We start from the raw sequence: 18,229 nt of genomic DNA on the forward strand, positions 1-18,229 counted from the left end.
TAAGGCCCACTCCCTTTTAAAACACTTATTAACACCTTTCGTTTGATACCCATATTGTACAAACGCATTCTACAGTCAACCCTGGTCCACTTTTATGGCGATATTTCGAAAAGGCGTCCACCTATAGAACTAAGGCCCACATCCTTTTAAGATACTCATTAACACCTTTCATTTGATACCCATAACGTACAAACAAATTCTAGAGTCGCCCCTGGTCCACCTTTATGGCGATATTTCGAAAAGGCGTCCACCTATAGAACTAAGGCCCACGTCCTTTTAAGATACTCATTAACACCTTTCATTTGATACCCATATCGTACAAACAAATTCTAGAGTCACCCCTGGTCCACGTTTATGGCGATATCTCGAAAAGGCATCCACCTATAGGACTAAGGCCTACGCCCTTTTAAAATACTCATTAACATCTTTCATTTGATACCCATATCGTACAAACAAATTCTAGAGTCACCCCTGGTCCACGTTTATGGCGATATCTCGAAAAGGCATCCACCTATAGAGCTAAGACCCACGCCCTTTTAAAATACTCATTAACACCTTTCACTTAATACCCATATTGTACAAACGCATTCTAGAGTCACCCCTGGTCCACTTTTATAACGATATTCCGAAAAGGCGTCCACCCATAGAACTTAGGCCCACTCCCTTTTAAAATTATCATTAAAACATTTCATTTGATACCCATATCGTACAAACAAATTCTAGAGTCTGGCCTGGTCCACCTCTATGGCGATATCCCTAAATGGCGTCCATCTATAGAACTATGGCCCACTTCCTCTTAAAATACTCTTTAATACCTTCCATTTGATACACATGTCATACAAACACATTCCAGGGTTACCCTAGGTTCTTTTTACAACATGGTGATTTCCCCTTACTTTGTCTCCACAGCTCTCAACTGAGTATGTAATGTTCGGTTACACCCGAACTTAGCCTTCCTTACTTGTTTTTATTTGGTTTAAAGTTGTAGGTGCAGATGTGTATTATAATAACGTAAACAAATGTTGAATACTAAATACATCTGCTTTACAACTTTTTGTTCATAAACTCTTAACACTCCCCTGACCTGCTCACATTTACTTTTTATAATTTCGATATCACATAAGTAAGTTAAATCTATCCGATACTCATATTTGTCGTGTCTGTCAGCTGGATGATGAAACTTCGGTCACATTCTCTGCGAATGCGTCGCTCTGGCAAGGCAGAGACTCTCCCATCTAGGTAGTGTGACTCGTAGTCTCTATGTGATATGGAGTAAAAAAGACTGAAGATATACTTCAATACATCAAAAGCCTCCACATACAAAATTAGGCTGAAAAGTCATGCATAATAGATCTACGCAAAGGTCGCAGTGCTTCCAGGCCTAATAAAAGCCGTGTATAGGGCCGTTCCATTGGTTTATCGAGCTCTGGCTCTGGCTGAAATCTCATTGGAACGATCTGGATCAACTTTATGAGAGCTGGCAGCACTAATATAAAACATCTGTTTTGTAGAAAATAAGAAGAAACGTACACAAAATTTTAAGATACTGATAGAATTATTAACATTTAAATAGTTTCACACGTAAGCAAACTATTTATTTTCCTTACATCATCTTCAAGTTGTTTACTCTTTCAGTGTTTTTGCTTTTAAATATGGCGAGATCTTTTATGTATACACAAATGTACACATATTTAGTTCAGGCTACAATGGCTCAACTATATGGTTCGCTCATCTCACCAGCTGATTTTATTTTTTTCATTTCACTGGAGTAGGGATTGTCAGAAATAGATGGCAAACTTAAAAAGAAACCAAGGAATTTACAGCATTTTCTTACTACTTACAAATGCTGCTAAGTTTTATGTTTTCATTCCATTCCATTCGTCCAACACCAACACGATAATTTTGGCAATGTGAACAAAGGTATGTTATTGCTGTAGAGATGAGCCAACCATATAGTTGAGCCATGAGTGCTACCAACTCAAAAGTGGTTAGCTGTCAAAAAATCGACTACAGAAAACGAAACGAACAGAACTGCTATACGGATCAGAAATTGAACCAGATAAATATCAGGATCACAACGTTGTTGTTGCATTTGCATGTTAAATTTCTATCCGTATCTCGCTCAAGTCTCAATGGAACGTAACTTATTTTTTCCCACGCGCATACGTTTACGTTTGCGCGTAAAAAAACGCCTATCGTGGCTTAGATAATGCTTAGGAGACCCATCTAGCGGCAGTGGTTAAATAACTAACATAACAGCACAGGGTGTATTGAAAAGCGGAGACACAACCCTATGATGGCCATAGGGTATAACATACAGCTGAATCAGTTACGATGAATTGCGGACACATATTTCAGTTACATCTGAGTATAATGCGTATTGTAATTTAGTAGGACAAATTTTATGCGCAGCAATATCAGATGTGTATTTAAAGTTTGTCGCTTAGCAGTCCATATAAAGTTTAAGCGTAAACGTATATAGAAGTAAAAAAAAAAAACACAGCTAATAATAACAATAGTTATGGAAAACAATTTTTAATCAAAGCAACTTGACCAGAAAGAACGCATGCTTTTCAATAAAAAAACTTTTTACTTTTTACTACTTCTAGTAACTGGTTTATATGTTCTTATGTACGTGCACTTATTGACACTAACCCTTAGTTATAATGTAAAGCCCTATGTATTCAGCCGAAGAAGACCAAAATAAAAGGTCGAAACTTCGGCATAAAATAAAAAAGACGATTTTCTAATTTTCGTTTGACTGCAAACCCGAAACCAAAGTAAGTTGAGCGTGCTTTTTATTCGTCGAAGAAAACTTTACTTTTCAATTGCCTACTCAGTCCAAGGTAGGTAGGTTTGATTTCTTAGCTGACATTGTCAAAGACGAAGTCCTTCACAGTCTCGAAATTATATCCAGCAACAGTGGCGTGGCTGCCATGGATAACCGTAAGTACTTTTTCTTATAGTCATATATCGCGAGATCCGCGTTATCTAATACAGATGAAGATGTAATAATTTTTGACCTAGGTTCAGTAATTGCGCTCTACCTTTTTTTGAAGTTTTCGGTTTCGAAAAAGATTATAAACACATCGATCTGATTTCGTCTATTATCAATGCTGTTGCAGTTTTATTAACGACAAACGAATGTTTTGAGACGTGTTATCGATGTTAGTGGTCCTGTGTGTGTTAAATTTAACCCAGCAAAAATTCGACCCTTTCGACGGATACTAGACTGAAAGAATTGCCCTAATGCTTCTATGATGCAATTCACAAGGTATTTTATTGCCTTATGGAGTAAATTTTTAAAATACTATACTTGTGAACACTACAATTAGTTGTATGTACATCCGTAAGAAGAGCCATCAGCAAAAAGCGTTAAACAATCAAAATGTATGCAAATTTTAGATCCGGTTCGTTCCGATAACAAAGCACAATTAACGTACCGACCATCTCGGGAACGATTAAGATGACCACAGTAAACCTTTTAGGCTACACCGCCTCGGTTTCACCCATATTTACAAGAAGCAGTTACTGTCATAATGTCATTACCGATTTATAGCATTAATTGTGCCACGGTGTCACACCAACTTTCTATAACCAAATTTCTATGTTTTACAAAACCAACACACATGTAAAATTTCATCAGTTTATCAGTCTTTGGTAATGGTGGAGAGCTGATTTTTTCAATATTCACAAAGTGTCAACCACACAAAGTTGTAACACTCTGTGTATAAATAAGCGATGGGTAAAAAAAATATTTCTTCATTGGAATAGTAAAAGGAGAAACGTCTAGATATTTGGAGCAGAGAGTATAAAAGCAGCACAAGCTGAGAATCAGTAATCAGTTTGATTTAAGCACGCTATTATTTGTGAAGTTAAGTGTTATTGTGCAATACTTTCAAAGTAGTCTAATAAAGACCATTTTTACATTATTGAATATTGGAGTGATTTATTCAACAGTTTAGCGATTCGAACGTTAGCAGATTTGGAATGAGCGGAATTTCACTAAATTCGTTACAATATTAAATATTTTCATATTACAATAAAGCTTGTCAAAGCTGTTTTTTGCTCTCCAGAAAAGTTATGCCTTTGCTGATACCCCATTTGTGAACATAAGCCGACGATAATTTCTTTCTCAAATTTTCGTTTACATATTTAATTACAAATAATTCTTACTGCATACTGATGCCAAAAGTTGTCGTCGATATCGCCGTTTAAATACGCTTTCCGTACTTTTACATAAACCCAACATTTTGTTAACTATTACAAGCACTTTTGCAAATTAAAAATTATGATTTAAAAACTATTCTTTGTTTGTAGCCGTATTTCCAGAGATTCAAAACCAAAGTGTATTGTATTAACTTGACTTGAAATAAGATAGCCCAAATATAATCGTTAATATTAACTTGTTATAAAGTGGGTGGTCGCAATGGTAAAGAGGTTGTGTGCCAGCCTATCACGACAAAGGTCCCCCGTTCAAGTGATGCGACAAGTAACATCAAAATGTTCTTTGCTTAACGGGGTCACAAAAAATTCGTTCGCTTTAGCAGGCCTGTAGGTTTCATGACTACCTCTGAACTGGTGTTTATCACATACAAAGCGGGAAAATTAATATGCAAACTTGTCCCAACAGCGCTGAAGAATGAGCAAAATACCTACATAAATTTAAAGGGCTGCTACTATTTCAAAACATCCTACCACTGAACCAGTTAAGAATGCGTCCAAAAGGCTTGCAAAGGGTGGCTATTGCCATTTCGTAGGACATCAAAATGTTAAAATTGTTAGTTGAAAACAGCAGCTGTCAGCAGCGTCTTTATAGTACTGCGGTAATCAGGACCAGTACGATTAGGTGCAGAGAGTTGTCTTTCGGAGTAGTCGTAAAAAGTGTGGCTTCCAATTTGTAGGAAAATTAAATAGAATGAAAAATAGAACATAAGACGGCACAATACTAGCATCGGTTTCTTGGAAACGGCATAAAACTTGGAGCCTACCTTTCGCCAATTCGTAGAAAATTTTAAAAGTATAACTACGCAAATTGGAAGAGAAACTTGGCCCAAATCTATTCGTAGCTATATCATATCAAATTAATGTTAAGGTTTGCCAATATATGTAGATTAGGGTGGGCCGAAAAAGTAAAGTTTCTTTTATTTTTTTTGTGGTTGCTAAGTAACTTTAGGACATACTCACCAATAATGGGCTTTTAATGTTAACAGAAAGGATTTTCAAATCGGAGCTCTCTATTTTTACTTAAGGCCTCAGGCTTCACGTTAATGATTACATTAAACTACACAATCAAATTTTTATCTCGTTATTGGACGTTCAGAGTTGTGCAGTAATGAATATAATTCGTAATTGTATTTGGCAAATTACAACTATTTAGTGATTAAAACATTTAATTATCAAGTATTATTTTTTTTTTACTGGTTCTTGGTCATGAATACATCTCGTAAACTAAAAGAGACAAAGGAGTAAAGGTTACAGGATTGTGGTTATTTTGAGATTCAAAAATCATAAAAGCATAGTTCGGTTCCATACAATAATTACCTCGATCTCTAAAATGATTTTCAAAATAATATATTTTTCTATGCGGGCTCCAATTGTTACAAGAAATTCGAACTGTTCCTGTAATTTATAATAGAATCTGTCTAGAATCCATCGAAAACGTAGACAATTTTTCATTTTACTGTCAAAGGTTTTCAACACGCAACAACAAAATACATACGGTTTCTACCTTTGCTTTACCCATTTCAATAGTAAATTTAATGGCCTCATTCATTCGCTTCGCCTCAGTGACGAATCGCTAGTGTATTTCCACTATGTTAAACGATGACAACATATCACCTTCCTGTTTGACATAAAGTAAGAAACGTAAAGGTCGAACGAAAATGATAAAGAATACCGTTGCTAGACGAAATCGTCTGGAGCCGAATCGTTCGTCAGAGCATATCGTTCGCAATACAGAATTAAGCCCTAAATTTTGACAAATATATTGAAAACTGAAATTTAAAAAAAAAAAGAAATTAGTGCACGGCAAGTTCTAAAACCGTTTCATTACAGAAAATATGTATTTTATATTTCATCTTCGTCGCAAATATATGTTTAAATCGAAAGGAAGGTGCTTGTGCAAATGGTGCGTTCTGTGTGTTTGTTAAATTTAGCCTAGAAAATGTTGTACTCTTTCTACTGATACTAGACTGAACGAATTGCCCTTATGCTTCTATGAGGCAATTCACAAGGTCTTTTATTGTCTTACTAGCAGACCCGACACACGTTGTTCTGACCTAAATTTGGCCTATCTGCAAACATTTTAAAAAGATTTTTCCGTCTAACTCTGCCCTCCCCCTCTTATCTTTTTCCTAATCCTTTTATTCACTCCTCCCTCCGCCTTTTGCGCTTCATCTATCTCCATCTTCGTCTCATTCTATCTCTCTCTCAGTCTATCTATTTTGTTCCAGTCCCAGTCCCAGTTCCACTCCGAGTCTCAGTCCAAGTTCTAGTCCTAATCCCAGTCCTAGGATCGTAAACAATAATACAGGAAAATTTATATACCAAATTTTAGGCAAATCGAATAGGACGTATGTAACAAGGGATGTGGGTATTATTAATTCATGTCTCTATTTCGGCTTCGCATGCATATTTATCAGTTTTGCCAGGTTGATGCGACTAAATCGAATATCACAATGAAAATTCTTTAGAGCTCTCAGCAACAGCTTTCATTTGATACCCATATTACCCACACATTCTAGGGGTATCGGGGTCCAAGTTTTGGCCTATATCTCGAGACCCTAGTCACCCAGCGGTATAATATATTACTCTGTACCAAAGCACTCATCAGCAGCTCTCATTTTATATCCGTATTGTATAAACACTGTCTAGGCATTCACGGGCCCACGTTTTGGCCTATATCTCGAGACCCTAGTCACCCAGGGGTATGAAAATTACCCTCTACTAAAGCACTCATCAACAGCTTTCATTTGTTATCCATATTCTATAAACACATTCTAGGGGTACCCTGGTCCACGTTTGAACAGAATCGACTAACGCATCTCTTCAAACACCGGCGACCAACTAACACACATTTTAGCCTTTCGTTTTATATATAGATTTTTATTTTTCACACTTCACTATAATATTAAAACTAAATGCAGATATTCATTGCTTTTGAAATTCGGTTAAAAAATTTCACATGGAACAACTAAAGACTCTCCTTAATTAAAAAAAAAAATTCTTAGTACTTCTAAATCGCGGGCCCCCTCTTCGCGGGTAATCCCCCCCTCTCTCTCGACGGGCCTGATGATGTGCTATACTTGATATCATTCGCTATAATATTTGTTATTGATAAGCAGGTTATTTTTAATTTAATTAAACACCAAGTAATTACACGGAAGTATATCCGCCTAAAAATATGAGTGCCGCTGCGTATACGTAACATTTTATTATTACGTATAAACATTAAAAAAAATTGCAATAAAACAATATTGCGAATATAAACTGAGATGTAACCTATCCTGTATTTCAAGTTAGATCACACTACATACGGGGTGCAAAACAAATTCAAAATCGGTTCTGTAGTTTAGGAGTCCATCACGGACAAACATAGTGACACGTGATTTTTATATATAAAGATAGAGTAGATTTTTAAACTAGTATCCTTGTGGACACTACAATGAGTTGCATGTACATCCGTAAGAAGAGCCATCAACAAAAAGCTTAAAAAAATCAAAATGTATGCAGTCGCTAGTACTTTTATTAATACTTACGAAAATTCTTTGAAATTTTGAAAATTTATTCATATTTTTGGCAATAATTTAGCACACCCTACACACACACTAGCTGTTGAATTGTTTCTTTTTGCAAAAGTTTTATATGAACAACAAAGCACACATGAAAAGCTTAAAATCATAACACACATATGAACAATTTTATTTCATTTGTTTTTTAACCATTGAGTGCGCTAATGATAGATACTCAAATAGTTAATAAAATACTTCAAAGACAGAGTTTAACATTTAGTACCTGGGCGACCGAGCTTTGCTCGGCAATCTTCGAGTATGCCGCATAACATACTTTGTTCTACATGTCATCATTAATCAAACTCTACTTTTTTTTATATGTACATATATTATCTTATAACTTTAAACGAGCAACTCTTATATGTTTGTATACTTTCCTCCAAACGTTGTGTGCGTTGCTCACCAGTTTCGAAATTGACTCTTTCTGATGTATGCTGCCGCTGACCCACAAGTCGTTGTTCTCGATCCTCGATACATTCGTTGGCCCTGCGCTGAGACGCACGCTGCCGCAATTTCTGCAAATGTTGTGTACGCTAGTCATCACTTTCGGAATTAAGCCGTTGGTATCTCTCTTCGATATTTTCAGTGGCCCTGCGTATGGACGCATATTGACGCCAATCCTCCAAACGCTACGTACGTTCTTCGAATGATTCGTTAGCTCCGTGGCAACATTAAAAGAATAATATTTTTCTTCACTTACAGTTTTTGTTATATTTTCCAAGCATCTCGATTTTGCAGCACGCGTAGGGCATTGTGCTGGTAACGTTTCTTGAGTATCTTCATGCGCCGAATTATTAACTGCATCTCAATTTTATTAACGTGTGTGAAATTAAGAAAATTAAGTTGAATCATGTGTAAGATTTTTTACGAAGATTTTTAATTTTAACGTTCTCCTTTAAAGCTTTAATAGAATATGAGTAAGTAGAGTACTATTTCGTCTAACTACCCCAACTCTAAATGGCAACCCTACTCAAAAATGTTCCTATTGTAATGCGGAGTAAAATACCTTTCGTTTGATACCCATATCGGCATATCTCATGCAATTTTTTTTTAATTTCGAATAGGTGGCAACCTTGTGAAATATTCTGAGTGGCAACACCTAGGTAGAAAGTCGCAGAAGGTGATACATTATCTCTGTGCCAAATTTCATTTAAATCGGTTGAGCCGTTCCCAAGATCATTGGGCTATACAAACATACAAATATACAAGAATTGTTCGTTTAAAGTTAAAAGATATACCGAATCGAGGGTGGTGGCCCAAAACGCATCTAATACTTCAGAGCTCAAGTGCTCGCACCAAATTAAATACATATAAAGGTGTAACAGATGTTTAGCATACTCTGTTCCTCTACAAGAACAAACAAAGAACTCCAGAAACAATCTTCTTACATCGTACCAGTCGAGTTTTATTCATTCTCAGCAGATTTTACAATTTAACATGAGTCATTTAAGCAAGCTGTGGAACACCGTGAGCCTTTTTGCCAAAAATGTGCGTTATATTCCTGAAGGCCTTAGATCAGTGTTCAAGTTTATTTGAATCTTTTGACGACTAAATATTCATGTGAAGCGCATGTTCGTAGTTTACTAGATGAGTGTAGCTTCTCACTAACCCATAGTGAGTCGGGATCCGATATATACCGCATTGAATTCTAATAAATTGTAATATATCGGCTGCGGAGTGGAATATCACCCTATCCTGGCTGTAGTTACGAAACGCCCTATCTCAGAAAAGGTTGAAGAACGACCTATTTTAGAATTTATTTCAAACACACCCCTAATCAGGTGAGGAACGCCCTACTTCAGAATGTTTTTTCATAAACGCCCCAGCTAATGTCGAAATGTATGGAATTTGCGGTCAGATAGGGCATAAACAACTAATTCAATAGGTTTTGAGCTGAAACAAATTCTCTAAGGGTCCGTATGGTATCTAATTTCTGCACCGAAGACCTAGCTGTGGTCGCAATAGAGGGGAAAAAAGAACCGTCCCTTTAGAAATCCTATGGCAAATGTATATCAGAAAGGCTTGGGCAGCCTAAAGAGTTTACCGCCTTAAAGAAGTTACAGAAATAACTTCTTATGAAAGGCGCTAACAACTGCGTACAACAGAGCTTGTTTTGTGTGAAGATTCAAGGAGAAAACAAAGTCGCATTGGTGGAGTAGGCTCAACTCCTTCTCTCCTATTCTTAGAGGACAAGTAAAAGAGATTTTCAAGTTGGCAAAAATTGCGGAAAGCGAAGAGTGTTGGGCGAATATACAGATCTGTTGAGGATCTAAAAAAGTGAAATCAACAGGTCGAAGGGGGTTTCTTGGAAAAATTTCTGTGCGAACATAAAATGCTCCAACGAAACGTCATGACTGAGGAGAGTCCTATCCAAGGGAGATGCAGTCCAGGGACTGATAAAAAAGGACAACTGGGAATGGTTACACCCTAGTGAAGGGTCCCTTGAGGCATTTATTAATTAACACACACTTCCCATCAGGATATGATGAGGAAGAGTTATGTAATAACATCTACCCTTCTAATACGGAGCGAATGACGCCATGATTGGTGACCAAAATTGAATGGGCAATAAAAATGTTTGCCAATTTCATATCGCCGGGTCCATATGGGATATTCCCTGCTATGCTACAGATGCAGGTAGAACGATTGTAGATTGCCTATACCATAGGCAAGTCAGTCGATACTGCATTGCATAGGGTGGTCATGAATAAAGAGAACCCCCTGAAACACCAGGAATATACGCTAGGTGTTTTTCTGGACATTACCGGTGCTTTCAACAATGTCTCGAAAAGAGCAATCAGGGACATTCTCGACTCGACTGAAGTTCATCCCCCCACTGGATCGACTCAATGTTAAGCTGTAGAATGATCACGTCACGATGTGGTGTACGCGAGGCAACAAAATCTGTGAACAGAGGAACGCCGCGGGGTGGGGTTTATCACTAATGCTGAGGACGCTGATCATCAGCAAATTGCTCAGGCGGTTCGATGGAGGACCAGTCATACTTACGGCATATGCAAATGACGTTTCAGTCATAACAAGCTGCAGATGCCTAACAACTATCAGCTCTCTGATGGGTCAGTCGCTTCAGGATGTACATGTCTGGCCATCTGGAGTCGGGCTAACCGCCAACCGAAAAGGCCGATGTAGTATTGCTCACTAGAAAATATTTTGATTTTCACGAGTCAGCTAGAGGTTGACTTATACTAAAACTGACTCTTGACTCTGACTCGGCCAAAAAGGGATATATTTGAATGCAACATTTGTAGTTAAGTAGATGAATGGTAATAATATTGGTGTCACTAAGTATAAAATAATTAAACCATTTGAAACGCAATGTTTCGATTTTCACTGCAATTTGCAACCCTGGTTATATGTACAATATGAATAATACCGTCGTACTAGGCGTATATTTAAACACATGTTTGGAATGATAATTACATTATTTTCCTTTTCTTCACTCTTTACAGTACGGCATTTTTATGATTATGCTATTAATTGCTGAGTTTGTAGCCGGTGGACTTGCGGCATTCTATAAAGACAAGGTGGGTAACAGTTTTATTATATTAATATTTACAATTAAATAGTTACTATACATATGTATGTATAAATGTGGATCAAATTTTTCACTCACAATTCAGTTATTTAACAAAAAATTTAAGCCCAGGCGTAACCTCAAAATACATTTTTTTTTTAATTTTTAGCTTTGTTCCCGTATTTAAATTACGTCAATCGAATCTGTCAGTAAAATTAAATTAAAAGAATAAACCTTTAAAAACTTAAGTGGCTATTCGTCCCTAAAAAAATTGTTTCCGTTCAATATGAAGTAAAATGAAAACAAGTAAGGACGGCTAAGTTCAGGGGTAACTTAAGATTACATACTCAGCTGATAGCTTTGGAGACAAAATTATCTTTTTCATGGATACATACAAATGGTAATACTAAAATGTGGAGCAACTTGCCTTTGCTATCTTTATTCGAAATTTTCGATATCGAAAAAGTGGTCGTAGTCATAGTCCGATTTCGTCCATTTTTAATACCAAGATAAAGTGAGTTCAAATAAGTACGTGAACTAAGTTTAGAAATATATATCGATTTTTGCTCAAGCTATCGTGTTAACGGCCGAGCGGAAGAACAGGCGGTCGACTGTGTATAGAAATTGGGCGTGGCTTCAACCGATTTCGCCCTTTTTCACAGAAAGCAGTTATCGTCCTAGAATCTAAGTCCCTACCAAATTTCACAAGGATTGGTACGTTTTTGTTCGACCCGATTTCTATCCACTTTTTTGATATCGAAAATTTCGAATAAAGATAGCAAAGGCAAGTTGTTCCACATTTTAGTATTACCATTTGTATGTATCCATGAAAAAGATAATTTTGTCTCCAAAGCTATCAGCTGAGTATGTAATCTTAAGTTACCCCTGAACTTAGCCGTCCTTACTTGTTTTCATTTTACTTCATATTGAACGGAAACAATTTTTTTAGGGACGAATAGCCACTTAAGTTTTTAAAGGTTTATTCTTTTAATTTAATTTTACTGACAGATTCGATTGACGTAATTTAAATACGGGAACAAAGCTAAAAATTGTTCGACAAATCGAAAATTTTATTAAAACTGTCGAATTGCTCAACCGATTTCCCCCATTTTCACAGAAAGCACTTACCGTCATAGAAATTATGCTCCTGCCAAATTTCACAAGGAGTGGTAAATTTTTGTTCGACTTATGGCATTAAAAGTATTCTAGACAAATTAAATGAAAAAGGGCGGAGTCAAGCCCATTTTGAATGTTTCTTTTATTTTTGTATTTTGTTTCACCATATCATTACTGGAGTTGAATGTTGACATAATTTACTGATTTAATAATTTGGGAAAAATTTAAACAACGTGACATCAGGACGGACAAGGCGACAGCTGTTTCGATTATACCTTGTAAATCTCTTCAAAGCCTTTTCTCCCGGGAGTGGGAGTCGAACCCGCACCCCTACGATAGTTGAAATGGTTATAAACGCATTCAGCTACGTCATGCCTTAGTTTTTGTAAAGTTTTTCCCAATTGCCTTCTTTTTGCATATTTTAATATTTTACACATTGCATAATTCGTATGCAATTATGTGTTAAAGCTATGCTTGGTACGGCGGTTTTTCAAAAGAAACTTTGGTTTTGTTGCTGTTTTTGTTCTATTTATAGAACTACAACGAATTAACCAATTTTGTCTGTTTGTATGATTTAATCGGGGATTGCCCGTATTGCTTTTTTAAATGTATGAAAACATTTATTTGAAGCAATTTTTAAATTTTTTTTATAATTTATTTAATAATTTGGGAAAAATTTAAACAACGTGACATCAGGACGGACAAGGCGACAGCTGTTTCGATTATATCTTGTAAATCTCTTCAAAGCGTTTTCTCCCGGGAGTTGGAGTCGAACCCGCACCCCTACGATAGTTGAAATGGTTATAAACGCATTCAGCTACGCCATGCCTTTGTTGTTGTAAAGTTTTTCCCAATTGCCTTCTTTTTGCATATTTTAATCTTTTACGCACTGCATACTTCGTATGCAATTATGTGTTAAAGCTATGCTTGGTACGGCGGTTTTTCAAAGAAACTTAATTTACTTATACTTGTCGATCGATAACAAATCCATAAACATTTATTGATTACAAATATATAACTTTTAGATAATTCATCGATTACAAACCGATAACTCCTCTATACGAAAAAAAAAACGGTAAGTCGTCTATACCTCGTAGATAACACTCCATAACAAACATCAACCACGTCGAAGACATTCGTTATCGATAAGAAGCTGTTAAAACTTCCACAAAATAAATTTGTTTTGTCTATAATGAGGTAAACTAAAGAAAAACATCCAACAAAGACACATAATAAATCGCGAGTATAAAGTACTCATTCAGTTCGAACATATAGACGTACTACGTCGAGACCACGTCAATAATAAAACGATAAACCAGCGGTAATGAATCGATAACATTACAAAATCGATCACATATTGAAAACGCACCGATAACTTGTCGATAAAAAAATGGTGACATTTCTAAAACAAAACGATAACTTTATTCGATACCAAATCCATAACTTTTAAATACTTTTTCGATAACAAACCTAAACTCATCGCTAAACAATGTACATATAACAAATCGATAACTTGTCTATACCTCGTTGAAAGCATGCCACAAAATCCGCTAATAAATGAATAAAAATCTAAAATTTCCTAAAATCATGAAGTCCTTCTAGCGGACTAAGATTAAGGCTTTTCGTACTTATGGATGGACCCAGCTAGTTATGTCTATGTAAAAACTGTCCACTTTTTCCTAGGTAAAATCCAATCAGTTAGTTATGCCATGTACAGATGACCACAGCTCTATCTAGGCACTGAATAGTTTTTCGTAGGTAGGACTGCAATAAAACTTTATACTCTTGTTTTTTGCGCTTGCAGGAATTAGCTTCATAGCATCCGCGGATTCGTCCGCACGAAGAAAATAAAACAAACATATTTTAACTTTTTTGCTCCCATATGGCCTTTAAAATAGATCCGTAACGTTGTCGAAATGATAACGCATACAACCGCTTAGTAACCTGGAGTTAAACCCAGAAAGTATCCACACATGGTTTCGATATGACCTCGAAATAACCCGAAATAGAAAAGTCCCGAGATTGACCAGTGATAGTAATGAATTAATAGGAAATAGTCCCGAAAAAATTTGCGTAATGGTCCCAAAATTATCAACAAAAAAAAAAAAAAAACAGTTTTGAAATATTATCGAAAGTATAACAATATCGTTTTTTTTTGTTGTTTGAGCGATAAGGACACTCCCCGAAGGCCTTGGGGAGTGTTATCGATGTTGATACTCCTTTGCCGGATGCAGATACGTTCCGGTAAGGCACCACCCGGCCATCTCGGGAATGATTTAGTATGATCACATGAAACCTTTGAAGGCCATTGCGTGCTTCCACCCCCTAGATCCACGAGGAACTTGGGGTCGCCATAGCCTCGGCTGTTAAAGTAACTGGATTCGCCACGGGTTGGTGAGGTTGACAATTGGTTTGGAGAAGCTATATTTTTCGCTGACGATACTTTGAAAGGGTTGCACTGCAAAACCCCTTTAATCAATTTGGTATTTTAACCGCCTCTTACAACAAGCTTATCCGCCGTAGGTATATTCCAAGCCCCCTAAACCGATAGGCATAATACATAACAAAGAAATGATCCGGAATAGCCACGAAAAATAATCCGGAAAGGACTGCAATAATGCCGAAATCGTTCCGAAATGATTTCGAAAATAATCTCCAAATGGTCTTGTATTTTTAAAGAAAACTTTCTTATTTTCAAAGTTATATAAGCGCAAATCTATATTAAGCATGATTTTATTTTTATTTTTTTAATGTGAAAATTTAAAAGCCTGGATGTCGGCACGTATGGAGCTCGACATATCTGGACATTTGCTTTTGAGACTCAACTGCGCCAAAACGGCTTCCAAATTAAATGAAATTTTGCATACAGGTAGAAAAAACTGTTGAAGGATTTACCGTTTTCGTTCAGTCGCCCTTTGGTAACACCTTTTAACGAAATGCTCCGAAAATATTCTTGAAATCGGTTTGAAATATCCCGAAACCAATACGGATATTATTTCGAAAACAAATCCGAAATGGTACAGATATAATTCTTAAATAGCTGCCAAACGTCTACGAAACAATCCCGAAATAATATCGAAAGTAATGCGGAAGTTATCAATGGACCGAAAGAATAACGAAACAGTCTCAACATGATTATGACTTTATTCCGTATACAACCAAGGAACTGATCCGAAAAAGTCCCGAAAATATCGTGAATGGAATACTAAAAAGTCTTAATAAGTCTTGAAAGAATCTTGATGCAGCTCCAAAAATTGTTTTAACAACAAACGTACGTCGCTGCGAGGAGTGTCTTAATCGTTAATACAACAAAAACAACAACAACGTACGTCAATGCATGTATCTGGCAGATAGAAATAGCTGCATGTGTGTCTACAAAGGAAAATAGTAGCAGAAAAACTGGCAGCGCTGCGGGCAAAACTGCTGCCCATTTTGCGTGTTGAGACGGGCCATACCGAGAACGGAGTTCAGAATATGTATATTGTAATGTGGCAGCTGTAGCAACGCCAATAATTTGGCTGGTGTATCGCTTATCAGAAGTTGTTTCATTTACATTGATTAAAAGAGAAACGCGTACGAAACAGTCTTGAAATTATTCAGAAGTTGTCCTGAAGTGATGTACCTAAAATACATCTGAAATTGTTCAAAAATTTCCCGAAATAGTCCCGAAATTATTCCGAAAATACGCTCGAAGTGACCTTGTAGTAGTGTTAAGATGGTTTCGAAATGATCCAGAAGTTTTCCAGAACTGTTTTCTTATACAATCCCGAAGTTAATCTGAAATTTTGTTGAATTGGTGCCAAAATAGTATTGAATGATTCCTAAAGTAGTGCCGAAGTGGTTTGGAAAGTGTTACAAAATGATCCAGAAGTTATCCCGAACTCATACCTAAAATAGTCCCGAAGTAATCTTGAAATTGTTCAAAAGGGATTCCCAAATAGTCGCGAAATAATTCCGCAAGGCATCCTCAAAAATGGTTTCTATAGAGTCTTGAAATGAGACATTAAATAATATTGAAATTGTCCCAGTGATCCCAAAAATAACACCGAGATGACTATAGAACGGTCCTGAAATGGTTTGAGATAAAATAATCACAAACTTATCCAGAAATCGTTCTAATTTGGTGACGAAAAATTTAGGAATGATTCCGAAAGTAATGCCGAAGTGATCTCACAGCAGTCCTAAAACGGTTTCGATATTATCCAGAAGTTGCCTGGAAATAATATCTTAAATAATACTGAAATTGTTCCAAATTGGGCCCGAAATGACTCCGAAAATATTACCAAAGTGATCCTACAACTGTCCTAAAATAGAATCTTCCCACAGATCGCACTACTCACATCTGCAATCACTGCCGAGGCCTGATTTATGAGCATATAACGCCAGAAAGCAGTGTTCAGTTTGTATTCCCATCGTGAGCATATCATAATCTCTCTATATAGATATGAGCGACTTTGTGAGTGTAATACCGTATGACTTGCACTTGGTCCCAAACGGACTGGGACGTCTACCGCCGATTTAGCAAGTGCTGCACCCTCCTTTGCCAACTCATTGGCCTTTTCGTTGTCTTTTATCATTTTATGACCGGGAATTCAGTATCGATGTATGGTCCTGCCGGAGCGAAGTCTTTTCAATGCTTCTTTGCATTCTAGGACACTTACTGATGATGTACTTTTTTGCCTTAATCGCCGCCTGACTATCCTTCAGAATTTCTGCTACTTTCTTCGCGACTATAATTTCCGCCTGGAAGACGCTGCAGTTATCTGGCAGCGTATAGAATCTACTAATTTCTGGATCGACACAGTTAACAGCAGACCCGACCCCTTCACTTTTAAGTTTCGCTTTTAAATTGAAGTCACCTTTTTAAAGCAAATTAGTACAATCGCAGCTTGAAACCAACGAGCTTGAACGAGGAGTCAGTCTTTATTTTCCATCCGATGTGGACTGGCAATATTTCCAGCCATGGAGAAAGTTCGCTCAGCTTCTATTGATGTATTATACACAAATACTTCGTCGTTGAACTGCATATTTCAAGATAAACCAAATGGTGGTGGACATAACGTCATTTTTTTGGTTTTCACAATCAAATAGAAACTTCACATCGGTTAATTCTGCATAGTCTGCATCTTACGAAACGGCATTGTTTGCTTAATATACATGACATATTTATACATCTGTTCTTTTGTTAGATAGTCTTCATAAAGAATCTATAGAAGAAAAAGTTGCGTGCAGTTTCTTTTACTTTAGGGGGTTTTACCATATGGGTTTAAATAATACGTTGCTTTTTCAAACGGTTTTAGAATTTTAATTAAAATACAAATGCCTTCCCACTTGCAGCGTTTAAGGCTTCCTTGTTCAGAAGATAAATGACGTTGAAATTATGTTGTCTTTTATAAAACACTGTTGTTGTAATGCTGCATACATGACTGATGCACTGACGTGTCCGCTGTGACCTATTTAACGGTGGGTCAGGATTATTCCTAGAAAGATTTCAGTATTGACGAAACTGACCTTTTTGGAAATAGTTTTGAATGCTTATCAGAGTGTGCTTAGTTGTGGAGGGAATACTTCTCTTCATTGCTAGCTAGCGAGGGAGAAGACGAACCCCATACCCCAATGGCCGATGATGGCAAACATGTTCAAACACCCGACTATGACTAAAGGATAATTGCAATATCCCGGCTAAGAAATCACAAGTCGCCAGGTAATGACGGAATACCCGCCGAGCTGTTCAAACGAGGAGGAGAAGAGTTGGCCAAATGCATGCATCAACTCCTATGCAAAA

The 18,229-nt window shown here is 36.8% G+C and overlaps 1 protein-coding gene across 4 annotated transcripts in view; it reads left to right on the plus strand.

Moving 5' to 3' along the window:
* Tsp66E (Tetraspanin 66E) overlaps nt 1–18,229 on the plus strand; it is a 483,181-nt gene that overhangs the window by 268,393 nt on the left and 196,559 nt on the right. For all 4 annotated transcript variants that reach the window (XM_067788825.1, XM_067788827.1, XM_067788828.1 and 1 more), the window contains one exon: nt 11,264–11,338. In XM_067788825.1, the coding sequence (XP_067644926.1) occupies nt 11,264–11,338 (75 nt within the window). The remainder of the gene's footprint in view (nt 1–11,263; nt 11,339–18,229) is intronic.

This window comes from Eurosta solidaginis, chromosome 5, assembly GCF_040869045.1.
Source record: "Eurosta solidaginis isolate ZX-2024a chromosome 5, ASM4086904v1, whole genome shotgun sequence".
NCBI classification, from domain to species: domain Eukaryota; kingdom Metazoa; phylum Arthropoda; class Insecta; order Diptera; family Tephritidae; genus Eurosta; species Eurosta solidaginis.